The sequence below is a fragment of the Aptenodytes patagonicus genome, chromosome 7, assembly GCF_965638725.1.
Source record: "Aptenodytes patagonicus chromosome 7, bAptPat1.pri.cur, whole genome shotgun sequence".
NCBI lineage: Eukaryota > Metazoa > Chordata > Aves > Sphenisciformes > Spheniscidae > Aptenodytes > Aptenodytes patagonicus.
Window position 1 is genome coordinate 1,345,890 of NC_134955.1, and position 26,792 is coordinate 1,372,681.

General features: G+C 46.2%; 1 protein-coding gene across 2 annotated transcripts; it reads right to left on the reverse strand.

Annotated features, from left to right (window-relative positions):
• Positions 1-1,546: 1,546 nt before the first annotated feature.
• Positions 1,547-26,573, reverse strand: DEAF1 (DEAF1 transcription factor). Of its 2 annotated transcripts, XM_076343650.1 has the most exons (13): positions 26,225-26,573; positions 25,103-25,200; positions 24,571-24,700; positions 23,564-23,710; positions 22,592-22,731; positions 21,787-21,852; positions 20,738-20,864; positions 18,807-18,935; positions 17,904-18,032; positions 13,132-13,382; positions 5,717-5,782; positions 3,849-3,938; positions 1,547-2,253 (listed from the first exon to the last, which is right to left on the reverse strand). In XM_076343650.1, exons 1-13 carry the CDS (start codon positions 26,571-26,573, stop codon positions 2,149-2,151), a joined length of 1,827 nt encoding a protein of 608 aa, XP_076199765.1. In that variant the 3' UTR covers positions 1,547-2,148. The 2 variants fall into 2 exon arrangements, with proteins under 2 accessions (XP_076199765.1, XP_076199766.1); XM_076343651.1 differs by lacking the exons at positions 23,564-23,710; positions 24,571-24,700; positions 25,103-25,200; positions 26,225-26,573 and adding an exon at positions 22,961-23,023.
• Positions 26,574-26,792: the final 219 nt, after the last annotated feature.

Here is a 26,792-nt window from a genome sequence, read left to right on the forward strand (position 1 = left end):
CCTACTCCAGGGTGCTGCTGAGGCAGGTCGCCGAAAAGAAACGGGCGGTGTCACCCCACAGCAGCGTGAGGTGTTGGACATTCTGCGCTGTTCCATTTAGTCAGAACCTTAATGGGCAACAGACAGAGGCAAGAAACCCTGTAAATTAGCTGTATGACTGTGGGCTCTATTAAGACTGTCTTTTCAATTAACTAATTGTCTTTAAGCTTTAGAAAAGAGGCAATCATAATTTAACAGAGTGAGAAGAAACGATTACAAATACTGGAGTATTACTCTGGGAAGCAGGAGGAGCGAGCTTTTTGCTACGGGAATCTAAGGAATTGCCTGTTCTTTCCTCCCCAGGAGTTTTACACGGGTAATTTCTGTTCTCGTCCTGCTTCAGTTCGTGCTTGGCTTTCCCTTAGGGAACGCTTCCCTTCAGAGGAGGCCGGCAGGCTGCTGCCTTCCCCCTGCCGACGCCAATTCCTCACCCTTGATGGGCACGTCGGCACTGCTGCCCGCCTTGCCCACTAAGCTCTGCATTAGGGGGAATAACTTTTCCAGTAAACAGCCAGAAAGTGACATCCATCAACTGCCGCTGACCTGTGCTGGAGACCCGTCACCCGCCCTCCACGGAAAGGTCCCGCCTGCTGCCTCAGCAGCTGGTGCTGCAGGCAAACTCCACCGACGGGCGCTTCTGAAGAGAGATCTCAGCAGCGCAGCAAATGCTGCGAGAGGTGATAAACCGGCCTCCATCTCCTTGTAACACAAGGAGTGTAACGTAACCAGAGCTTTCGGATTCACGGAGTGGACTTGTCAGAAACCGCTAGTGTAAGACTTCAGTATTTTCCATCGTGTTTTTCTCTATTATTACCTTCCTGCAACTCCGGACAGAATTTTCTCCTTTCGACAGCATTTACGATGCTGCGTCGGGTCACTGTGATTCAGAGGTGACCCCACTTGGAGTGCAAGCTAAACAATAATCCTCCTCGCCCACCAACACTAAATCGGAGTGAACAACCAGACAGGACAAGCAACCCCTCACAGCTGTTATGCCCAAGGCTAAAAAAAACCACCAGAGAGGTGTGCGTGTCTACCGAGACTCCTCCAGCCCGGGGCGTTAATCTTCAAGCACGAATAAAGATGTCTGATTAGCCTAAATTATTAAAGAAGTACATTAATAATTAAATTATTTTGTTGCAGTGAACAAAGCAAATAACTTCCTAATGCTCACCGCTTCTTTAATTAGTAGCTACTAAATGGCAGGGACAGGACAGCACTCGCTTAATACACTCTTATTCTGGGTTTGATCAGATCCGATTTTGGCCAGATGGCCGCTATGAGCTACAGCCGAGGGACGCCACATGATGAGACCGCGCTTCCCCTGCTGAACAAACCACGTCCCAGCCGGCCTCCTACGGAGACGGAGGGTAAAGACGTGTGCGTGTAACCGCAGCTGCGTTGTAGCTGCACCAACTCCCGACAGCCACGCTGGAGCCACTTCCTGCATTTATCAGTACGTTAAAGTGCTGCCGTGGGAATTAAACAGAACCGCTGGGCACGCTCATGCTTTCACCGCATTTTATTTAACATGTTATTTTTCACTTATATTCAAGTGCAGGAGCTCCAGTGTGTTCCAAATTTGCCCAGCACAGAGGGAACACAGGAAAAAAAAAGTCCTTCCGATGGCAAACTAAGAACTTGTACTGACTTTGTCAAGGCAATTAAATAAACCAAATGAAGGTTCGTTTCTCTTTTCAAACAAGAGGTAGGGAGGCACAGGGGGAAGGACACACTGGCAAATCTCATTGCAGCACCTGCTTTAGCTCCATCTCGAGAGAGATGATGAGATCGCTGCAACCCACATGGTGGAGGTTCCAGTCTGGCAAAGTCGAAGCTTCCTTAAGCCGAAGGGGGCTCCCAGCTGCTAGGCTGCAGTTAGGGGGGGGTGTTTTTCCCAGATGAGGTTTTCACAGTCTCTGTATTATTCAAAGTTTTGCAAGAGGATCGGGAGTAGGCAAATGCTGTCACAGTATCAAAAAGTCTTTCAAAAATGAGTTCGCTAAGAGAAAGGAGTGTGGTTTGTAAAGGACAGACCGTTCACGCCGGGTTGCCGATCCAGCCGGCCGCACCATGTTGTTCGTGAACAGTTTGAAGAGGTAGGTGTGCTCAGACAGTGACTTTCTCCATTACGCTGTCCGTGACGTGCACCTCGTCGGCTTGCACCGTCACTGTGGCCGACTGGCCGCAGATATGCTGGTGGTCCTTCCAGTCCTGCGAGGGAAGAGCAGATGCAAAGGCCATGAAGAGAAAGGGCCCTTGGGAAGTGCGCAGCCTGCAAAAGCACACTGGGCCCCAACAGAAGCCCTGTTTGAGAAGCGCTTTCTCCAGCACAGATGGGCTACAGCAGGTCTCTAGCGCTCGGCCAAACAAGATGAACGACGGACAGGAAAGGATCCACACACTGGGTCAATGCTAGAGGCGGACACAAACTAAGCAGCATGCTGGCTTCTCAACCCAAAAACCAATCCAGGACATCAATGTCAGTTAGGTCGTGGAAAATTTTACTAAAACAGTGTCAGAACCTTGACTTAAACCCTCTGCTGAAAGACAGCTCACTACAAGCTAGCACTCCTGAAGGACAGCGCCGTACGAGGGGTCTTAGTTCAGTAATGGCGAAGGAGAGGAATACAATTCCTCCCAAGCCGTACGTACTTTCACTTCTAGTCTGAACTAACAAAATACTCCTCTAACTTGCTCAACTCAGAGGTCGCACATCATGGATCACAAACACAGGGGGAATCTCGAGGATTCAGTTACTGACAAGCACTTCAAACTCCCCCACCCTATTACAGTGCAGAGCACCAGCTACAGGCATGGGCTGATGTCCCCTTAGAAGTGACAAGCTGTCTCGGAGGGGAACAAAAGGTGACTACGGGGTGCCGCCTCCCAGGCCACTTTGTACTGAGAGGACAACAGGGTGGCGTTGCTGTCCGTGAGATGCCTGGGGAGGCGGCAGGTAGACTGTAAGTTTTCTGCAAGCAGCATTTGTTCATGCTTTGGAATTTTCAGTCTTTCTGCTCTGCAGACAGGGAACTTGGCCACCATTACACTTCGTTACAGGCAAAAGGAAACAGTCAAAATTCTTCAGCTCCTCGATACACCTGGCCTCAGCTGAAGCAGACTGAACTTGGACAGCCCACAGAACTGTAACCCTGGCCAAACTAAATTATCCTTTCCTCTAAAGCTGGGTGCCAAGGGTCTCTGTAAGGAACCTGTGCGAAACATGAAGCACAGCAGTTTCCTCCACCGTACTTCCTCATATCTGTTTCCACCTCCCATGTTCAAAATCTTTCGGTTTGTCCCACTGTAGCATCACAAGTAAGAGAACTATGTCCTCAGTGACACAGCGGAGCACAGGTACTGAGAGTGTTCAGCTTACCAGGAAGCGGCAGGGAAGGGTTGTGAAAGTGCTCCCAGCTAACTGGTCCCCACAGCTCACACAACGAGGTGTCCACGCCCTCATTTCTGGTGTTACTCTGAGTTTCTGATCACCTTTGAGAAGGTGTGTGCAACTCCTGGGACCTTCCCGACCCATTTGATCCGGACCCTGACCCGCAGACCTGCCCCATCACTACAGCCTTGCTTGGAGGTCCACCGGGCAGGGTGGGTTTGGGATGCTGGGGCTGCTGACCCCTGCAAGGCTTCTGCTCTGGCTGCCTGTACGACACGGCAAGCTCTGCCGGAACGGGCAGTTCCTCTCACCGTGCTTAGGCCCGTCAGGTAGCAGGCAGAGCCGCCTGGCTCTCCCCAGGGTCACACAGCCCCCTCTAGACAACTGAATCTGCAACTCACAAACAAGCTTATACCTTCCGCTGGCAGAAAGTGGAGCAGTAGTTGACTTTATGGCATCCTGTGCACTCGTTCGTTGCCTCACGGCCGCAGTTGACACAGGACTGCTGTGAAAACAGACAGCAAAGTGACCACGTCAGAGATAACAACAACAGGGAGATCACCGAAGTGTAATACAGGTGCTGCAATATGACGTGATGCAGGAGCAGCGGTAAAGCCCCCATTTCCCAATATACCCTCAACGTGCGAACACAAAACACCCTCCTTGCCGCGTTAGCAGGGATCACTTTGGAAAATGAAAAGCACTTCTGTCTTCCTTTCTGGTGGGCAAGAAGCCCTTCAAAACCGCGGGGGAGATACTGGGTGGTCATGGAAATCTGCCCACGGTACCGCAGAGATGCCTCCCTCCACGTAGGTCACGTATCTTATCAACCACTGCCAGGTTACTGCAGGCTTCAGCAGGAGTCGGTCTCAGCCAAGGGCAGGTGTGTTCCAAACAGCAGCGTACCGGCTACGCACAGGCCACCGATACCCAAGCTCTGAGTTTATCTCAAATTTAAAGTTTTAAAAGCGGATTTGGTGGGTGGTTTTGTTTGGTTTATAATCCTGCATATGTCTGAGAGAGGGTCTGAGGAAGGACAGCGAGAATAGGCATAAGGATGGGATCCTTCAGTTTAATCTTTCCCTGTTTTTTGAGAGGAAAAAGGGATCTGCTCCTACGGGCTAAGCAGGCTTGTTCCTTTGCCAGTCAGCAGCATGACTACATAAGCAGTGTCCCAACAGGGAAACGGAAGACAGAGGAGTAAAATTAAGAAGGCTGTAACAGGAGCAAGGACTTAAACCTAGACGTAAGGCGAGATAGGATACATGGATGAAAAATCACACCTGGGTTTTAAAGGATGTTTTTGTGTCTATCGCTTTAATCTTCTATCAGTGACATCAATTAACATAACCTGTATATTTAGGTGGAAATATCATTGAACTACCACAAAAAAAAGCACTTCACAGAGCATTCCGCTTCCAACTCATTAAATTACTGACAAATCATTAGCACGTCAGAGCAGCAGTGAGGCTGTGACAGGAAGGGTTTCTCGGCTGTGAAAGTATCGCAGGCGTCTTGAGTTCCACCGACTCCTTCTCTCTTTTGAGCACAACCAACCTAACAGGCAGCGCCCTGATTAACACCGACTTCATCACACTGTCTGCTCACATCTTACCAATGTGCCTACAATTAATAGTCGGTGTGACTGAACTGTATTTGTATTCCTGATGTACAGCCGGGGATCCAGGCCACCAAAAAGGGGCTTAAAGCTGCTCTTTGGGACTTGCAAAGCCTGTCCCAAAGGGATACTTGATGGAGGCTGTTCATAACCTGTACAGTATTGGAAAATGTTGAAAATATACAGTGTGGGCACTTGTACCTGGAGACCTTAGAAAGACTCCTGAATAACACATACAGCTATAAGGGCTTAAATCACGGGTCCTGAACTAACTCAACTCATACTCCCATTCCGAAAGCCAGAGGGAATCGTGCAGTTTTGAAAACCAGCTCACAGGACAAAAAGGAAGAGAGTTTCCTTCCTATCACACCTCAGTGACAGCCATCCATTAGAGCTGCAATACCATTACTCGGAGGTGAGTGAGATTGATTAACCTGGCCAGATGACGATAAAGGATTGTGAAAACCTGGAAGGCGTGGGAAAGGGGACACACGCTGCTCAAACGGAGCATCAGTCCTGCTAGGGAAAGCTCGGATCTCTGCCAGAAGGCAAGGCCAGATACAGAATATGACTTCTGTAGCAAGGATAAAAAACTCTGCATCTTTAAATGGAACAAGACAAAGGACAAAAGACTTTTCATAAAATACGAGACATCCCCAGCTTACCTTGATGATGATTTCTGTTTTCCCATCCACATCTTCTGTTTGTTGAAATAACTGGTTCTGATATTGCTGCAAGGAAAAATACACCAGACTCGTCATTTCACAGCCAGAGTATGACGTGAGGGGTTGAAAAGGGTGCTCTGTATGGAGGGTCCTGACACTGAGCTGGCTTCTGGCAAGCCCAAAGCTGCAGGTGCATGGGGACAGAAGGGAACCTCACTCCTCCCTTCTAAGAGAGGGACACTATGACCTTATGCGGAGACAGATGAAGAAGCCTGTGAGAAAACGGCCTGAGGTGACAAACTGCCAGTTAAGTACAGCATTTACTCAAACCCCACTCCATCCAGCCAAGCACTCCTTCTTAAAACGGGTGGCTTAATTGCCACAAGGGAACTGCACCCCCCCACCTGAGAACCTAAGAAGTTAGCAAAGGAAACACAAGGCAAATGCCAAGGGAACAGGGCCAAGTGCCATCTTCTTGGGCCAAATTTTGGGTCAAGTCCAGCGATCCTAATCCACTAACAGACAAGAGAGTCTGAAGGGATGGCACGGCCCAACAGAATGGATTTAGGGAAAAAAACAGACAAAATTAACACACTCAAAGACTTTAGAAACAGCATCAACCATCGCCATTATTCCTCCTTTTAATAAAAGCGTAAAAGGGCTTTCAAACAGTTTTTGAATTAAGCAGCCCTCTGGAGGTGACTTTTAAAGCACACTTCGGGTGTGTTACAGATTTACTCCAAACCAGTTCAAGTCCAGCCAGGTGCTGCTCCACCTATTGCCTTGCCATGCTCAGCAGCCAACCAAAGGAATTCAAAACCAATCCCGATTAGATTATGTGCTAACCCTGAGTTAAATTTATTGGGAACAGTTAAAAAGTAGGAAAAAACCCGAACCCCACCTTCAGGCAAAGCAGGTTTATCCAGGAGTGACTATGACCCAACACATAAGGAGATTAAAGGCTTAATTTACAAGTGTCTCCATGACCTGACATCACAGTATTTATTCTCCTGTGACATCACAACCTTCAAAACCTTTATATTACCGTGACACAAATTCAAATTAAAAAACTCCAGGGGGACGGAGGAGGTGGCAGGGAAACCTCTCGCTGTACACTGCGAGGGGCGCGATTGCGTTCTGCCGTTATTTGACAAATAGGCAAGGCCAGGCTAATCAGCAAGACAGGACACATGCACAGCATCCCCGATGCTTCCAGTTCTGCGTAGGCGAAGTGTGCATCACGTGCACGGACATTTCAAAATTACTATTTTGAAAACCAAAATTGTGTCCAAGCCATAAGCATTCTTGTGAAGACAGGGAATAAATACGCCGGCAAGCTTGAGATGTGGCCTCTGGCCTAAGAATCAATCCTGCCGTGTCTCAGGAAGAAAATGACCTCGATTCTTGAGAGAACCATTAACGTCAGTGAGCACCGGCCGTGGAGAAGCTGGGACTCAACGCTTCGTGCCGCAGCCTCTGCCCTCTGCCACCCTGCACACAGGCAGAGAACTGGGCTGGCAGGAAACTGTGGATTCTTCAGGAAAGGTTAAAATGAATTTTCCACTGTTAAGTGAAAGACAAATGACCCGTGTTAAGAGTACTGGCCTAGGAAAACTGTGTAACGTTGCTAAACTACTTTTTAGTGAAGAAAAGTGGAAATACAGATACCAAAGCATGCGGTGGGCTGGCATTTCAACCCAGCTTGAAAACCTTTGCACATATAATCCCAGCTAGTACCGTCCCCTCTGCAACAGCCCATGCAGAGACAGTGCCAGGGCTGAACACGCTGAATTCCAGTTCTGCGAAAGTGCCGCAGCTCCAGAATTAAAACCCTTCCCACCACCAGACGCCACTTCATCCTCTACAAGTGTGGCTAATCCTGTTCTCCAGGGAGACTGCCAATGAGAAAGACATCAGGAGGAAGTCCAGCCACCTCTGTCCTTGTCTGAGCCACAGCAGCTCCTCCACCTCTGCTCTCAGCCCCCGGAACCTGCTGATGGAAACCACACGTTTAACCCCCTTCTGGCTACTTTTTATCTATCCGCATAGCGAGTCCTCTGGTTCTGCACAGCCCACGGTGTGAAGGATTCAAGCCAGTTAGAAACTATGGAGAAGGAAAAGGTGTGATAAGGGGGAGGGATCAAGCCAGACACAGCCAGGTCTCTCACAAAACTGGCTCCAGAAAACCAATAACCTCCAATTCTCGACTGTTTTCACTGCTGCTTTGGAGTGCACAAACCATTATTTGCTTACTAGAGCTACGCTTCTTAAACGCCCAACCCTTTTTAGGTTAATTTCATACTCTCTAGCCCTGAATTGTTTTAATCTTTCTAAAAAAGAATTCAGATGACCCAGCTGTTAGCTGATTTAATCTTCCACCTTGTTTTCAAATGGGCTGGGCTCCAAAGGCATCACTGCGTTACAGGAAGAGGGCTATGTCAACTAAAACACTTGTCAGATTTCGACACCGATTCTTTTAAATTTATACAGAAAAACTGTTTAACACATTTCCTGCATATTTTTATTATCTTCCAGTAATGTCTTCTGGCACAGAATTTGGTGAGTTCATGTATTCTCCCCCTCCTAAAGTTTATCTGATATAAACGATGGCTTAATGCACACTCAGAAAAATTACATTGCCAAAGCACAGACCTCTGTGTAAAGTACTGTCTTTAATCTGCCCCTCGTGGGCCAGACCTGCAAGTTGTCAAATCTCTCTTGTGAGAGACACTGAGCCTTTGTTGCCCCACTCACTCTCTTCCTAAATGTTTTTCCCTAAATCAAAAAATGCAGTAAACCCAACACTCAGATAGTAACCAAAGGCTCAGAGACAGTCAGTCAGAAGCTAATTAATAATGAGTGGAGAACTTTCCCCTAACAGCTGCGTGAAGTTCCGACAGAGCAGTCATATTTAATGAATCTCACGCAACCTGCTGCAATGCAGAAAAAGCTTACGAATGTTTTGATATTTTCGTATTTTGCAATAAGCGTGACGCATTTCAGAAGTTACTTTGAACACCGAGCTGGGGAGTTTATGGTTTGCTTTTCTTTCAGAATGTCATTCCCCGAGACTTCTAGGCACCGTAAATGCAACTTACATTTGGTGTCTGCCAACACAAAGCCGTACACAGGCCGAGCACCAGCTGCACACGCGCCTGTCATTTACGCACAGAAAGCACAAGGCTTATGGCCATCAATGTTTCTTAAACAGTCAGCTTCATGTCTGGAACTAACTCTGTGAGGGCTCTGCTTATTAATTAAGGAGTTCTCATCATCAACAGGCACATGAGATAGATAGTGCAGACAGCCTTCACAACAGGGAAGGTATTTTTAACCACTTTCTTCGACTCTAGAACAATTTTGTTTCAGAAAAAATTATTGCAAAAGCGATTTTTCATAAATGCAGGCATTGTAGATTTTGGGTTTACAAATTGCCCTTATTTCCAGGGCTTGTAAAGTTGAGGCTTTTTTACACAGCCTTCTACCCAGAGATCCTACCGCTTTGCAAACTGGTATGCAAGCCCCCTGTGAAGGAAGTGTTATCCTTATTTTAAAGAGCAGGCTCTGAGGCCCAGAGAGGCCAAGGACTTACCCAGGGGCATCTAAATAACTTGAGGCAAAGATGGAAACAAAATTTGGAAGAGATCCTCAGTCTTGAAATTTGCCCAGCAAACCAGGATCCTCAAACAAATGTACAGAAATTAAAAAGGACAAAGACAGCAACAGAGTGCATGCAAGGACTTCCAAATTACAAAATTACGTGCAAGAAAAACTCTGTTGGTGAAGCCTTAAGCTCCAGCACTTGGAATCTGACCTACACTTTCTTCAGAACAGCTAAGGACGTCACCAGACCCTGACACAGGGTGTTATATGGCTGTAACCGTATAGTCGGGAGGCACAGTGGAAAAAAAACCTGATGTCAGACACGAGAGAAGAGTGGAAGGCAAGTGTATTTTTCCATATTTTCTACAATTGCCTATGGAGACAGGCATTTATATCCCACTACTGTACCGCCCGACGCCTGAACGCTCGGCACTTCCCAATTCAGCCCCCCTGTTGCTTTTGAGGACTCTGTATCTAGGTATCACCACATGTTTGGAACTGCAATTAGGGATCCAATCCTCCTGCAAAATTCAGATTAGCCGTGCCATCTTAAGGAAGGAACGTCAGTGTAGATGCTTCTAATTTATACTGCACTCACAATTTTTTATGGTTTTCCCTTGCTACATTTAGCAGATCCCCTTCCTGCCACAGTTCCTCTCTGATGTTGGCATTTCCACCTTCAAAACGATATAAACGAGGGGAATAATGTATTCCTAAGAGTCCTTTGAACAGTCCTGGATAATATCATTAGCAAGCGTGACCAGAATGAAACAGTGATGTCCGCTCTTTGACTTCACAGATAAGAACATAAGCGTACAGGCAGCACAAACGCCTCCCCTGCTCAAAGAAAACTCAGAGCAAAAGCCTGCCTTTCACAGTTCAGAGCTCTGCAAGTCCCACAAGCACTTACCACTGCTCAAGAGAGAGTACAACTTCTGGTATTTAAAGCCAAGTCAACCAAACTGCTGCTATATGGGAGCAGACGGGCTCATTTGTGATATTTAATGAACTCCAAAGCTCACTAAATAGTAAGTATAAGTGAAACACAATATAGTAAATGATTTGCAATATACAACAAAGCATATAAGCTGTGATTAAAAATTCTTAATGCTTAATTTATTGCTCTCTAGGAAGACTGAAACAAAACTAGCACCCAAGTAAGTTTTCTTACGTGTTTGCTGTTCTTGCCACTTCTTCTCTACTCTGCTTAAACCTGGGGCCAGTTCAGACTTCCTCTGAAGGGCAGGTAAAGACAGTGCTGTCGCAAGCGCTCTGCCTCGCTCTTCCGTCGGAAGGCAGAGGCCATCTCCCTCTTTCGCAGGGATCACAGAGGGATATGGTCAGGGATACGGACAGTCACAAGATCTAAAGTGCTTGAACTCAACACCCTCAAGAGCCGGGACACTGAACTGGGGGAATAGCTCTGCACCGCTGTGAAAACTAAGGATACGTATTATTTACAGTCATGGCAATGACGTCTGTGTATCCAGTTGGGAACCAGCCTGCTCCTAACAGATTTCTTTAATCCCGCTACGTATTAAGTCACTCTTCCAGGAAGAGCTGAGTCTACAGCTCTATTACAATTTCATCTGTTGTGCCTTTGCTCTGCAGCTGTGATACAGTGTCACAGTCTTTCACTCCTAAATACCTAGGAACCTACTGCTGCACAGAAACTCTGCTAACTGGTGGCTCTCCCGCAGGGAAGCACCCACGCTGCCGCGTCCACCGTCTCCGCTCATGCAAACGGAGGAGGTGGCGAGAAGATTCCCCCTGGTCATTAGCTCTTGGAAGTTCCGTCAGTGTAACAAACACAAAGTAGCGATAAAGCACCTATTTCCTTTGTATTAAATCAGTCCAGCAAAAATCAACAAGAACCAAGGCCGGAAGACACCTCTTTCTCCCTCTCGTATACCTTAACTGCCAAAAAAAGCAGTCTGGCCACACACATCTTCAGGGTGGGAAAGAGACTTGTGTTACAAATCAGGAAAACATTCATGAAATCAGGAAAAGCACCTTTGACCAACACAAAAGCAGACAGCCAATTATTTGACATTTATTGTAATTACTTCCAGTGCCAGGCCTGTACCCAGAAACCCAGAGTTTTTTCCAAATATGGAATTCACTAGAAGGAGTTCAGAAATAGCTACTTGCAATATCCTCCAGATGGTTCCAGAAGCTAGCACACAGCCGCAAGCTTGAGAATTGTTATTCGGATATTAAAAAAATACCACCACGAGTAAGTGTTTTTATCAAAATACAAAACTGTTGAGGTACCCATTACACAGTAAGAATGGTAAGACACACAAGTTGTATAGTTACTGGGAAAGGGACTTTCTCTGGAAACAAACACGTGCTCATCCTTGCCTTGTAAAGTCAGCACTTTAATCAATACACAGGAGTGATTTTAACTCCCATTCCCGGGGCAAGAAGAAACTAGAAGTACACTGAAGTGAGTTGGATTTGGATCAGAGGGTGAGGGGAACGGGCTCTGAACAACCGTTCCAGAAACCACTGTAAGGATAAACAGAAGGGAAGACAGCACATAAACTGGAAAAAGAGCAGAGAGCGAAGTTAAACAAAGTCAGATGTTCATCTCTAAACTGTGTCAAAGCTTCCAATTTTTCAGTATCCCACGCTCTACACAGCTTTTTAGCAGCAGACGGCCCAAACCTGGACAGCAGCACGAATACCCATTCTGTCCAGGCGGAAGGCAGGGAAGAATTAGACTCTCAACGTATCACACACCTGCACATCAAGGATGCAGCGTACAGAAGAGTTTAGCAGAGACAACGTGGCAAAGAATATCAAAGACGCTGCAAGGACTGTCATAGGGGTTCTCAGTTCTCAGCAAAGTCTTCCCACACACATTTCTTCAAGGTCTCTTGCTGCACACTCGTGCCTATGAATTCAGTGGAAAGCTGACGTTAGCAATAACGCCGATGGCAACAGCAGATAGTGTGGTGTACGGGAAGGGAGTTCATCAGCTACCGACAATGACACCAGTTTCACAGTACATTGCCCCCCACCTCTCTCCCTCAAGTCCACACCAGCAGCTGTGGATCTGGGGGAGAAGGGGAACGCATTCAGCAGTGCATGGAGCCAGATTCAGGGTGCATGCATGAGCTGGTGTTAAGAAGAATCCAGGGTCCCTACCATGCATCAATTAAAGAGAAGGAAAGCAGGGAGAACAGGGTAGTCCTTGTCGATAATCCCTTACAGAGGAGAGAAGGGCCACTGGGTACAAGCCAATACTCCCGTAATGCCAGCCGGCCTTGCAGTCTTACCACAGGACTCATGTGAGATCAGCTTTGCTTGCACAATGCTCAGCAAGACACCTCTAAATTTTAGTGCTTATCTTCCCCATAAACTCTACAGCTTGCTGTTCTTTTTATCCCTCTGCCTCTTCGGGCCATCAAAACCCTCTTTGATAGCCCCGCTCACTTGACATAAAGAAAGCGGCCGCTGCATGGCTGAACACTCACCATCTTTCCCATACCAGGACTCAGTGCCCACATCTCATAAATTTAAGGATGGCTGATGGGGACAGCTCAGGACTCGTAACACCAAACAGTTTGTATTACTAGCCTGCTACCCACAGCTCTTGGAATCCCAGAGCACTCTATTTCTTTCCCCATGATACAAATAACTCCGAACGATTTCTGTTGGTAGTAATGCTCTCAAGGCATTGAGAAACAATTTCTAAGGGCTACCGCTGTTACAGCCAGCGACAACCAGTGAGGTACTACTCTGTTCATCACTCAGCCAAAAAGATGCCCTTGGCTGAGTCTTCTCACCTCCTCTGGCATAATTACCTCTTTCCTCTCCACATCAGCTTGAAGTTTTGCTTGCGTGACAGCAGCCTCGCGGAAGGAGGAGCTGGCCTGTTTGGCCTGTTCAATGAGAGTCTTCAGCTGCTGGGCGGTGTTGAGCAATGAATTGACCATCTCTTCCAAGTACAGCCAGCTCCGCTGCTCCGTCACTTCCAGCCCATTCACCACCGAAGGGGATATGGCTTTGGTGGGGGTCGTGGGGGGCACCGCCAGGGCAGGGAGCGAGGTTAACACTGAATATAAAGAAAGAGAAAGAAAATATATAGGATTAGGGCATTTCATTTCCATAAAGTGGTGGGGGTTTTTTGTTGTGTTGTTTAGTTGCTTTTTTTAAAAATACGGTCAGCAAAAATTCCCAATCCAGCTAAATTTTTGTTAAGCAGACCTACCCTCTGTGACCCAAAGTGCACAGAATCGGTTTGTGCAGAACAAGCCCTTGGGGGACTGTTAAACCCAGAGGACAGAAGAACGTGTACTCCCAATCCTATTGTTTGCTCCGGGAAGGAATGAACACCTTCCACCACTGCTGCAGAGAAGCACAATTGAGCAGTGAAAGCAGCATTCCCAGGGCCTCCTCCGCCACCATCATCACAATGTTCCACCTAACGTTTCCCCTATCGCTAAGTAAGGTTATAATAAGTCATTCAGTGACCCAAAACGTCAAGTTTTCTGAAACATCCTGATGTCACTATACAGATGTCAATTCTCAGGTTGCAACACTACAAAAAAATAGGCACCGATCCACACCACACTCCCCTACGCTTCCTGAATTCTGATCTTAACCATAACCCTGGCCCAAGACTGGAATAAAAACAAGACAGTTATCATCACCTCAAAATTACGTGTATTACAAACATGCGCTTTCCAAAACCACCGGTTGGGAAGCCCTTTAAAAAAACCTCTCAACAATTGTAATTTCTTTGGACCCCTTCATCCTGCATCCTACCCACAAAACGAACTATGGGCATAAAAATACACATACCACACTGAAACACCAAAAAATTTAATAAAAGGTATTCACAGCTATACGTATCTGTTTCAAATATCCTGGGTATTCTGAACAGCAATGCTCATTGCAGCTCTGAAACCTCTCCTTGCCTAATCCTACAGGTGAGAGTGGATGTATACAGTCCAGGTGGAAGTTTTAGTTTCAGACACTAACGTCTCCTGACATTTGCTTTACATTGACTGTGTTGGACAGTTTTCAAGAAAGCAATTTCTTGTCTGCGGCCCCTTCCTCCAGAACCCTAACTACAGCTCTTCACTCTTGCATAAACTAGAATGCCACAGGCATGAAACTAAATACAAAAGTACAGAAGCCCAGCAATGCTTCTAAACATACTCCAAGGGACATTGAAAGAAGAAAAAAAACCCCAAACCAAACAATTATTGAGGTGTTGCAGCCTTTACTTTTTCATATCTTAACCATAATCTTAACAGTAACTGCGGTTTGTAGGAAGCCACCAGAACGAAGCTAAACTCCTGTCCCGGTAACCCAATCACACTTTCCTTGAACTTACCTCCAACCCCCCGTTATCAGGGCTCTGCCGCCCTCCCTTTCCCGAAGCCTGTGTTAGAAAATGAAAGTCCTAGAAAACCAACGATGTCTGTCTTAGCCTTACCTTTGCAAATGTTTCAAAAAAACAGCAGTTACTGTGTCACTAAAACGTCCACTTTTCACAACACTAGGTTTGCATATACACTGGGAGACCACAGTGGGAGGAAATTAAATCTAGGTCCAGGAACCCAACAATACACGGTGTAAGCTCACCTCAGGCAATATTTTTCCAGGAGCAAATGCTATCTGGCTTTACTGGCCTTACTTTTCCAAAATTTAACTCTAACTAGCGATAAATACTCGCCATCGGCCATAAAATTAAGTCCAAGATACTCACATCTACCAACAGCTGACCTCTAAATTCCTCACTAAATTGTTTACTAGAAAAAAGACGGCACCACCAACTTTGGGGCTGTGCAGTCTTATTGCCTCAAAATCTACTAATAGTCTATTTCAGGATTTTTCCTCACATCTTTAGGTAGGAGTTTCAGAACAATTCAGCACAGAGAAAAAACAGTAAGTACTGCAAGCTGAGAAACCACATTCCTTCCTGGATAGTTCTGCATTGTCAAGGGGAGAGCTGTTAGTATTCCAGGCACCAAAAGCCAATTAGCTTCCTTGATTTTGAAACAGTGAGTGACACGTTCATCTAAAAAGCGCAGAACCGCTCCAACTGATGGATGCTGTGGCCCTCAGAGAAACATTGAACACAGCCGGGAATGCAACTTCAGAAGTTCTGAGCCATTTAAATCCTGTTCGCATCCCGCCAGTGTCTGCTTTTCTTTTAGAGGCATTATTCTTAACTCTTCTAGCACCTCTGCCAGGCAGCTTGCCTCCCAGCTCCCGGCACTGCTGATGCTACCGAAGAAAACACACTGGCAATGTCCCTGAGCATCTGCAGCGTTACAGGGGACTGCCCCACAGACAGCTGCAGGCAGCACAGATGCGCTGCTGGGTACTGACCATCGTTTTCATCAAAATGGGCCATTACTGGAGCCAGATTCTTTGCCTTGAAACCAGAGTTGAGAAATTTACTAAGTTCTTGAACAAAACATAGAGGCTGAAGTGTCTGAAAGGCACTTTATTCTCATTTACTTTGTTACCAGTCTCCCATCACAATCCCTTTTGGATGTCATTACAGATATTGGCACGCTGGTCTGTCTAAGGTGGCTCCAAAAAGAAAGGCAGAAACAAGCCTCAACCCTCTCTCACTCAAGGATAGGGACATGGAATAGCAAACTGCACACCCTAGTTAAAAACACAGAACAGTAGATCCCCCCCATTCAGAAAAAAATCTTCTTGACTACACTTCAAATGGTACTTAAAATTCAACTGTAAATACTGTCCTGAAAAAATTCAGCTATAAATACTGTCCTGAACAGCAACAGGCCAACACACCTTCCTGTACCAGGCTGCAATCCAGCAGTTCCGCTCACGGTGAAGCCCTCCTTAGTAGAGCATCTGCAGACAAACAAGACTTCTTGCAAGACTGCATTGAACACTGAATATCTTCCAAGACAGCAACTAATTTAAGTGTATTAACACTTTAACCCTTTTCAAGTCATATCTGGTAGTTTTTCATGCAAGCAGCAAAAGCTGGAAGAATCCAGCACAGATTTGGAGAGAACAGGTCTCAAAACCCAGGATACTGCAGGTCACCCTGCGTTACCTGTGCGACCTTTTCCGACAGACAGCACTGCAAGTTCACCATACAGGTAAACAGATGTTCTACGCTCAACGGCCCTTAATTAAAACAGTAATTTCAATCAATTTCCACATGACTGGCGTAGAACTATTTGCGCTTAGATATGAGTAAGAGGTAAACCGGTCTTTTATCAGTAGCTGCTTGCAGAAGAGCCTTTCCCACTGCTACATTTCCAGCACAATATTTATCCCAGCATGGCATTTGATAACTTATCTAACAGGAATTACTTCCGATTCCTTATTTTGACATAGGTGTATCAGTCAAGAGAAAGTATTCACCGGTGAAAAAAAAATCAATGTTTAATTAGTAACATCAAGATCTGACTAAGACTGAAAACCAACAACAAGATTTCGTTCCGGACAGAGCAGGAACACACTGTGCTGCTCCAAATAAGTAAATAAAAGGTCATACAGAGAGGAGAACACAGGCTTTAAAAAAGAAAGACTTCAGACTGCACAAAGGAATACAACATGTTTACATGATCTTTTCCTGACGTCTGCGAGAACAGTAACAGGGATCAAAACCTGCCTTACAGCTCCTCTGTGTCAGCGAGATCAGTAATTATCAGAGTAACTTCACAGAATCATAGAAATTAGAGAAGTAAAAGGCCTAGAAATCGCCTAATCCATCAGCCAGCCAGCGGCAGACTATTCCCTGCTGTACCTCTTGTCCAGGCTCGATAAAAACACATAAAGCAAGAACAACACTCCAAGTTTGCAATTCCAGTTTCTATCAGTACGAGCATTGTAGTTCACTTAATTTATCAGTCAGCTCTACAAATGAAAGGCCATTAAGTTTACGTAATATAGTTACATTTGAAGAGACGTTTGGTAACCAGTTTAACCCGTCCTATCAAACACTAAAGGGCTGATTTGCATTCGTCATTTTTCATACCGTCTTGTCTTTTTTTTCCACTCCAGAGTCTATGTGACCACAGCAGGGCAGGCTCTCGCTGCACTTGTTAACCAGCACCTATCATTCCAGCACAAGCGTCAGCGTCAAGGGAGGGAAAACTGACACTGGGAGCGAGAGCAGCACACCAAACCTGCCCAAAACTGCCTCCAGCATGTATCAGTGGATTCATAAAGAGATGTGAGAATTTTTAGAAAAGCTTCTGTGACATAATTTTAAAGGGGATGGTCTCCTCAGATCAAACACTAAATAAACGTTAGCCACAGTGCCCAAGTGGTGACAAAAGCCTAGAAGCAAAAGCCTTGGGAAAGGCAGGGGACTGCAAGATGATTTAGGAAGCAGGATCACAACAGCCTCCTCTGGTAGAAACCAAAAAATCACAGTTCTCAATAACGGAGTGAAAAACTTTCCACAGAGTGGAAAATCTGCTTGTCCAAATCTTAATAACCTCAAAACTCATCAGCAAAACAGAGCAAAGTTTATTTTTCTGCCTCAATCTTTACCTTTGCTGAGAAAGAAGATTAGAGAGTAAATTCAAGCGCTGCTCTCTGTCTCTCACATGATGGACATAAAACGTACCAATTTTGGGATGAGATGTTGGCAGTGCAGCTTCAGGAAAAGGTGAAATCTGACAGTTGTCCTGGTAACTCGGATAGTGAGGTTCTGGGTGATTGACCCGGCAAGGCTGCTGGACATTGGTATCTTGAACTGCAGAAGAACAAGGGCATTACGAATCACTGTATAACACAGCTGTCGGGCATTTCTCATGCTTCTTTCACCCTTTTTTTTTTACATTTTATACAAGTTCCTACACTATGATAATTCCAGGGGTTGCAAATGAGAAACAGTAGCATGATTTTACACAGTTAGCAAGCAAGGCAACCTTGTATTGATTTCATCTCTCTCTGCTTTCACTTTTAAAGGCAAAGGTTACCGCTGGCTTCCCTCCCGCACACCTACATATTTACAATAATCACAGGCCTCCAAACTGCGGTTCTCAGAGCCGGATAGTTCCCTCAGCAGAGCTCACAACCCCGGGTATGAATCAAACTGAAAGAACTGAAATATATATCATGCTTTTATATTTTGTTTGATTTATTCTGGCATTTTTCAGCATTTATTCAGCATTTTTCACTTAGTTTCAACACTCCGCTAGTTTTCTTTCTTTGGTATTATTTTAGGACAAAGGAGGAGTGAAAAAAATGACAGAGATGACCATAAAACCCTAGAAATCAGGTGTACATTAGCAGCTGCAACATCTGGAAAAAACTTTTAACTTCTTTTGTGCAACTGGTAAGATTTCAAGCTGCTGAAATCATTTCAAAGGAAGGACAGCAGGTTACGTATTGTCTCTCTGTAAGCTCTTGAGAAATAAATCCTTCGTGCAGCATTCAAAATGCTTCTTCCTATAGCAGGGGGCACCCAAACCTTTTTTTTCCTCCTTCTCACGGATGTCTAGCAGACATACACCTGAACTCTTACCAGTGGCTCCAGTGAAAACATCACCCTGGGACGGACTTTCTGAGATAATTGCTGTGGCTTCCACTGTTGATGCACGGTCAAATGTCAGAGCACCGGAGGTAGTGATCTGTCCAGAAGGAGTCACGGTGACTGGAAATATTAGAAGTACTTTCATAATTAACACTCAGCGCGGAGGCCTCGGTTGTTTAGCTGTTGATATCCCTGTTCTGAATCATCCAAAGTCAGAGAACTCACAGATCAGTAAATGGCCCGCGATAACCCAAGTTTGGATCACACCTATGACCAAGACAATTGGAAATGGGAATAAAAGCCCCATTTGGCTTCTGAAGGCACTGCTGGCCTCCTGCAGGCCTCCGTTTATTTGCTGGGTGTACAAGGCCAGAATGTTCACTTACAACATACTGCCTCCCAAATCACCACCTTTTCAATTATTGTATGAGCAAACACTTAACACCTACCAGAAAGATCCAGCGAGGCCACAAAACCCATCAGCTTCTGGCTGATCCCGATTTATTACAACTTTAGCAAGAGTGGATCTTACTACTTAAAGCGACATAAAAAACCTGTGGATTACAACTAATTCTGTGAGAGTTTGGTTAGCTGGACTCTATCTCCACAGAGTCATATAATATGCTTGGCCAATGCAAGGAACAAGTCACAAAACCCTTTTGGATGAATATACCTGAGTGGCCCCAAAATGCTTAAACCCCTTTTTAAACAGGATTAATTAACCTGGCACCGTTGCTTGGTAACGGGCTGATTCTGTGGCACACTGCTCAGCCAGAAGGATCTTTTCGCAAACAATAATTCAATTTTAAGACACTGAGGCTACAGATTCATGCCTGGTGAAATATGTGGCTACTACCAAAACAAGCAGTTCTCCCCTCTCCTGATGCCAGCATGAGCAAACGTGCGACCTCACAGCACCTCACATTAATGAACCAATATGGATTAAACCTCTTTGGGGGACAAAAAACCCCGCAAACTCTATAGAATCCTTGCGTATTTCTCTTCCTGCTGCTGCTGGTAATCTAATCTTACTTTTGGCTGTTCTGTTTTGGATTTCTGTTGCTTCCTCCTCAATTCACTTTGTAATGTTACCATCCAGGTGTTGCTAGTGTGATGAGAGCAGGAGGACACATGAATGTGACTGGGAACGTGTGAGCTGGGTGAGCTTGCAAATTAATTTCTGTTCTCACACAGATGGTTTGGCAATCAAAAACAGTAAGTAACAAAGCGTGTCCTGAATGTTAGGGAGGAATTTGCAGATGAAAGCATCACCTTCTGCCTCGTTCATTAACGACTTTCAGGCTGTGGATTTCATTCCAGCCACTTAGAGCCAACTTTTCTACATATTTCAAGAAATAGCACAAATCTTACTCCATAGCCCCCACCAGCTTCTAAAGGACGAAAACCAAGCTCAGGGGATGGAACGGAGATTTCCAGCACAGCAGAGAAGGGCCAGCCTTCCCCTCAACCTAATTTTAACAGGAGGAAATTTCTCAATTGTCATTTGTGAAAAACCTACCTGAAACCCACTATGGACCAAGGCCAGGACTCCACAACTCCCCCTGCCCTGCCAGGCTGAGAGAGCAGGCAGAGGGGGGAAATATAACCCAGACCTCTCTCAGAACAAAATATGAAACCTACTGCTCACTGCAAAAGGATGTTAAGATGCTTAAAACCGAGTCTCACTTTTTCCTACTCGACTTGCAGTCCCAACGTGGCAACACTGTGCTAGTTTCTACAAAATAGGAAGTAAAATTAGCTAAAGACACTGAGCCAATAAAACTATCCAATGAAAAGGAAGTGGCAAAAAATAAGACATTTTTCTCAGTTGGCTGGTTCCAAGGGGCCACTGATAGACATCAAGTATCTAGTGTGGCAACTCTTCATCAAAAAAGGGAAGCAATTTTTACCAAAGAACCTACATGTAGTAGCAGCTGTGGCAGGAAGCAGAGTGATGTTTTTGGGGCAGTCCTTCTTCACGGGAGTTGCAGGCATTTCATTTTCTTTTTTCCGCCTTTTATATGGTACAAAGAGTCGTACAGGGCCGCTCTAGGCAAAACACAGAAATAAAAAAGAAAAAGAAAAAAGGAAAAGGCATTAGCTGAGGCACCTCTTTGGGGACTTTGGGTTTACTTCTCGTCTTTCCAGATGCAGCTAAGGTCAAGCAGCACACATCCCCATGGAAGATGTGTGGTTTGCAACAATTGACAAAAAAACTCCTACTTCTCCAAACCAAAAGAACTCTGTGAAAAAAAAAGTTACGCTCAGCTCCCTCCAGCTGAAGAGGCACAGATTCAGCCTCTTCCCACTATTATTTAAGGAGCAGAACTGGGCAAATAATTGACTGCTGGCCAAGGTGGTGGAAGAAAAGAGAACAGGAGTGAGGAGAAGACAGGAAGCAGTTAGTTTCAGGTCTAAGAGACAAGCAAATCATCCAGTTCATAGCAGAGAAGAAATGCAAAACACTACTTCAAGTCAAGCGAAAGACTTCTGCTTTCAGGACTTTAACCTAATTTTAGAAACAACCAAACAAACAAAAAGCCAAACCCAAAACCAACCAACCAACCAAACCGAAAACCCAAGCAGTTTAATATGAAAATATAGATCCAACATAGAGTATTACATTACTTCCTTACAGAAACATATTTTCCAACTCAAAAAATTGTGAAATTCGAGTCAAAAATCACAAATAGTTTTGACATCCCTAATAGGCATTTTACATAAATACATTATTTAGAAAAGAAAAAAAGAAGAAGAAAAAAGCAATAACTATTATCCAGTTCTACTGAGGCTGCTATGCAATAGTGCTAGCAGTTCCTTATCTCCTTTCTTTATGAAGCACGGACAAAGCACACTGCAGCCGCAGTACTTGTGAACATTTCTAGGACGCCCATCACCTGCTCGCAACTGGCTGTGGCAGCCTGACTGCTTAATTGGTTTTAAACTAATGGATGTAAAACCTACAACTCACCAGAGTCATGTCGTCGCAGCAAGCAGCGCAAGTACAAGAGGCAGCGTGAGGATTTAAAATCCCATCCTGAAATTGGAAGATTGCTAGTTCAGCATTAGAGTCACCAGAACCACCGAGAGCGCGACCGTACTCTGCTAAAAGATTCAGACAGCTCCCAGCGAGACGTACCCATTCCCTCCTAGGGACCCTATACCATCACAGAGAGGCCGGCTCCCCTACATCATAGTGATGGGGTGAGCGGATGGGAGGAGAGTGAAGGAAGAACAAACACTTTTCAAATCAAAAGGCAAGGATATGTGAATTTGAGACTTTATAAAGTTTCTGCCCAAGCAGAAATCAACCGTCAACCTAACGGCAGTGCCAAATTCTCCATGAGACTCCTGGACACTGCAGGAAATAAAGGACCCAAAGTAATACTCAATAAATGGTGCAAGTGAAGAATATGTTTGTCAGGCAAACAGAATTAAGCAGATCAGGTTACTGAATTACAGTATCATGGGTAAGAACTCACTTCTCAATTTCTGCGATACAGCTCACGGCTGGACTTCATCCTGCGTAAACTGTAACCCCTTTTCAAGTACAAGCAAGATTTGTATTGTGCTATTTGAAAACACACCTAGAAAAACTCCTCTCGCATCACTGACTCTCAACCAAATCAAAATGTTGCTTCCGAGTTGCCCCATGGCACCATCACACATAACTCTGCAGAGGCAGCGCACACGGCTTGGACTGCAGCGCTGGGCAGACTCTGCCCAGACTCTGCCTGCCCCTTCCAGCAGAAAGGAGGAAGCAAACTTAACCTTACGTGAATAAGGCACTGCAGTGGCCTCCCAGCATAGCGGATGCTCCTCTTCCAGTCTTTGCTGCTGGCTCGTCCCGCCATAGCTTCAAATTCAGTGGGGCTGTACCAGTTGTCCCCTTGCTTAATGCACCTACCACGGCCTCCTGAAATAAAACAGAAAGAAGAAATCGCTAGTAAAGGTTAAGAATCATTTTGCCACTTTCCTAAAGAAGTAAATACTGAAATTGCTGGACAAAATGGCTGTTAATCCATAGCAATCACCAAATATGCCCATCAGCTACTTCTTATCACTCCAGGATAACCATGCCCATTTATTATCTTGGCTGTGACAATGACTGTGCATGTTTAGAAAGCTCCAACTTTGGGCCTCACCAATGCATCAAAAGGCGAGAAAAAATTACTCATCCACAAGAAGGATAAGCCTTTCTTGGATAAACACCATGAATTTAAGCCCTTCCTTAATTTGCACTTAAATTTCTAATCCTTCTGGTCGTGAAGAAAACTCTCTATCCATGAAGCAAGCGCCGTGCTGTGCAGTCAGGCTTTGCTGACAGACAGTTTCTGCTGCTGCTTCTTCAGCTTTCCCACCGAGATAAAAGAGAAGAGGAGGGGCTAAGGCAGCTAAGGAGTCCCATTAGGAGACAAGCTCTCTATTTTCCATTCCAACAGGGATTCTGTAGAGCTCTGTAGAAACACTTCTTCTGAGACAAAAAGAACGTTAAGAGGAGTCAACCTATTACCGGGGAGACTCACTGCACAGCAGCCTGTATCGTCACAGATTAAGAAAAAAGTTAAAAAGCCTCTGAAGAAAGAGCAAAACAGAAGAGAACAATAATATCGAAAGGGACTAGGCTGGCCAGGAAACTGTCTTCTTTTTCCTCACAATCGGCCCTTAAAAGTAGCCTGATTAAAAGAAGAGTGCACCAAGTGAGGAAGGAGCCGTCACACTTCCTCACCCAAGAAGGTCGCTGTTACCTGAGCCGAGTCTGTTTTTATACAGAATGCCACTGATGTTCCGGCACCTCACCGGGAGCTCGTTCTCATACACAGACGGGTCCCAGTTATACTTGGTTCCAGTTTTTTCTTGGACGGATGTTAAAGGGGTAGGAGGAGATTGCGGTCCTTTGAAAAAAAGAAAAGAAAGGTGACAGCAACCAAAAAGCACACTCGCTATACCTTCACACTCTCAGCATGGCTGGGGCAACAGTGTCAAGTGGTTAACTGAAGCAGCTGGCACCTCTCCACAGCAGCGTGAGTTTACATGGTGCACCACAAAAAATTCAGCTTGAACTTTCTGAAAATGACTGAAAATAAAACAAACCGCAGCTTAGGAAAGACGCTCTAACAGCGCACTAAAGGCGGCAGTTGTAACCTCGAGTGGTGTAAGCAGCTGGCTGGGTCTTCCCCTTCCCAGAGGCCGACCCTGTAATGTGTTTTAGACGGCTGAAGGTTTGCCATGCCATCTCGTGGGTGGAAAGGAAACTGCCAAGCAGCCGTGAACGAAACCCTTAGCAATAAAGACATCGGCTATTGCGACACTTAAATATCAGCAAGGGGCCTGAATGGAGATAAAACTGTATTCAAGGACCCTTTAAAAAGCACCCACGTGCAGAACTAGGAGACTCGTATTTTTATTATCGATATTAGAATGATCCATCTGCCTTTGGGGGTGGGATGGGCGTAGGAAGGCATGCAACAGCCCAGCAGCCGGGCAAGATTTTTCAAGAAGCTTATTTGCAAGGGTTAGGGCAAAGAATAAGAAAATTAAATATATTTCTGACAGGAAAAAAACAAAAAAAGTAAGTATTCTTCCACTCCCAAGAAATACAAGAAGTACCACGTGAAGAGGGGACAAACAATCCTTATAAGGCAACTGCATGATATTATGCACATAATGTTTTTTAATCCTAGCAACACAATTGAAGTGGAGAAAAAGAGACCCCTTCGGGAGAACGACACTTCAAAAACAGATTGCCTTATACCTGGTGTGAGAGGTGCTGATGGCCCCTTCAACCCTGTGGTTTCTACAATGCTGCCGTCTGTGTGAACCACTATGAGAGTGGCTTTTTCAGTATTCAAGCTGTCCCCAATTTGGAGGGCCGTTCTCCCAGACTACAGAAGAAAAAGAGAGTTTAAATTGATAGAGTTAAAATACCAACGTATTTTAGTATTCCCCCAAATCTTCCCAAAGGTACCCTAAAACACCAACCAGTATGGCAGTTATTAGGTTAGTTTTTGAGGTTTCAGCCAGCCAAATTCAAAGGTTACATCTTCCAGGTCATCAGTTCCACTACAGAATGAGAATATGGGGGTGGAAAGGTAAAAAAAGCCTCTCCAAGTGATAAAGAAAAAACTGTATGTCCCCCAGCTAATGGTTTTGTGGCTTAAAGCCTATATACTGCAATGAAAACATATCTTTGACCTTACTGCAGCTCAAACACAAACCGAGCTCTTCCTTTACACTAAGAAAGTACGTGGGACTTTGCTAAGGCCCTCAAATGAAAGGACACTTACCAACACATGTCCTGAAATTGAAGCTGCATTTGCCACAGATGTAGTGAAAACATTGTCTGCCGAGGCACCAACGTTGGCTACTGTCACTGTGGTGACCTCTGAAATGTAAAACAGACACGAAGTTAATATTCTGCTGCATCCAGAGAGCCTGATAAACATCAGAAATATAATTGATTTCCTTCTTCCTTCCTGTTCAAAATTAATTTTATTTTTCGTGATACCTTTAAGTTGTTATAAACACAACCGTTCTGATTTTTGTTAAGCTTCGGGTTGAACATGCTTTAACCTCCTCGAGACCATAACGGTAGTTATCAGCATGTGACGAACTAAGGGAAAAATGAATGTTGCATCTGTACTAAAAAAAAAACCAAATTGTGATGCTTTTTATTAAAAGAGGGGTGACTGGCAAACATCAAGATAAAGAGAACAACTGACTCTCCCTCTGCTGTATATTAATTTATAGGGTGCCGTTACCTGTACGCTTGGTCCAGTTAAAAACCACCCAAACTTACAGCCGAATGTTTCTATGATGTATAGCATATTTGACTGCCTAGCTAATATCGGAGGTTTTTCAGTACCACGCGTGGGGCAAGAGTGAAAAAACAACACTGAGGCTCACACGGAGATTCTGATCTAGGTATGAAGGGCTCTGAAATTTTCCGCGTACCAGAGCTCGCCTTCAAAACTCTGCGTGTTTCGGGGCACTTTGTTAATGGGACACGGGGTCAAAGTCATTTTAGATGCACAAAGGCAGCTCTTGCTCATTTTACTTTACGCTATGTAGTGTGGAAGTGAGGAGCGTGTAATTTTCTACGAGTGTGGGAGCGACCCAAGCCTCAGCTCGGACCTGCCCCTTCTCCACTGCACCCCCTGAGGTGAACGACGGCATTTGCACGCCGGACGGGCGGGAGCGCTGCAGGGAGAAGACCCGGGAGCCAACGGCCGGGGCTGCCGGCTCCGGCCCCGGCGGACCGGCGCACCAGCGGTGGCTGTGGGGGCCGGGAGCAGGGACTACGGGGCAGGAGCCCCCGGGCAGGGCGGCCGGGACGGGAGGGCGCTGCGGCCGGGGCTGAGGCGACGGGGCTGAGGGGAGCTGCGCATGCGCACTCCGCCCGCCCTGACCTGCGAAGGCGGCGGCGGCGGCCTCGTCGGCGCTCGGCAGTGGCTCGGCTCCCATCTCGATGTGCTCGGCATCTGCCGCCATCACCGTCACCGCCGTCACCCGCGCCGCCGCCGCCTCCTCCTCCTCCTCCTCCTCCTCCTCCTCCTCCTCCTCCTCCTCCTCCTCCTCCTCCTCCTCGGGCTCCGGCTCCGCCTCCGAGGCCGCCGCTTGCGGCGGCTGCTGCTGCTGCTGCTGCTCGGGTCCTTCTGCGGCTGCCGCAGCCGCCGCCGCCGCCACTGCGGCCGCTGCCGCCACTGCCGCCGCCTCCGCTAAGCCCAGCTGCTTTGCCGCCGAGTCGGCGTCCTCCATCCGAGGCGGCCAGCGGGCGGGGGGAACCGAGCCCGCCCGAGCGGGCCCCAGCGCCCGCCGCTCCCCCCCGAACGCCGCCGAGGAGGGTCCCGGGGGGGGGAGGGAGGGGGCCGCGAGGTGGGGGGGCCCGGTCCTCCGAGGTCACTCGAGCGCTGTTCGGCGGGCCGCCGAGCGGTGCCGAGCTCGCCCGAGCGCTTCCGAACGTGTTCCCCGGGCGGA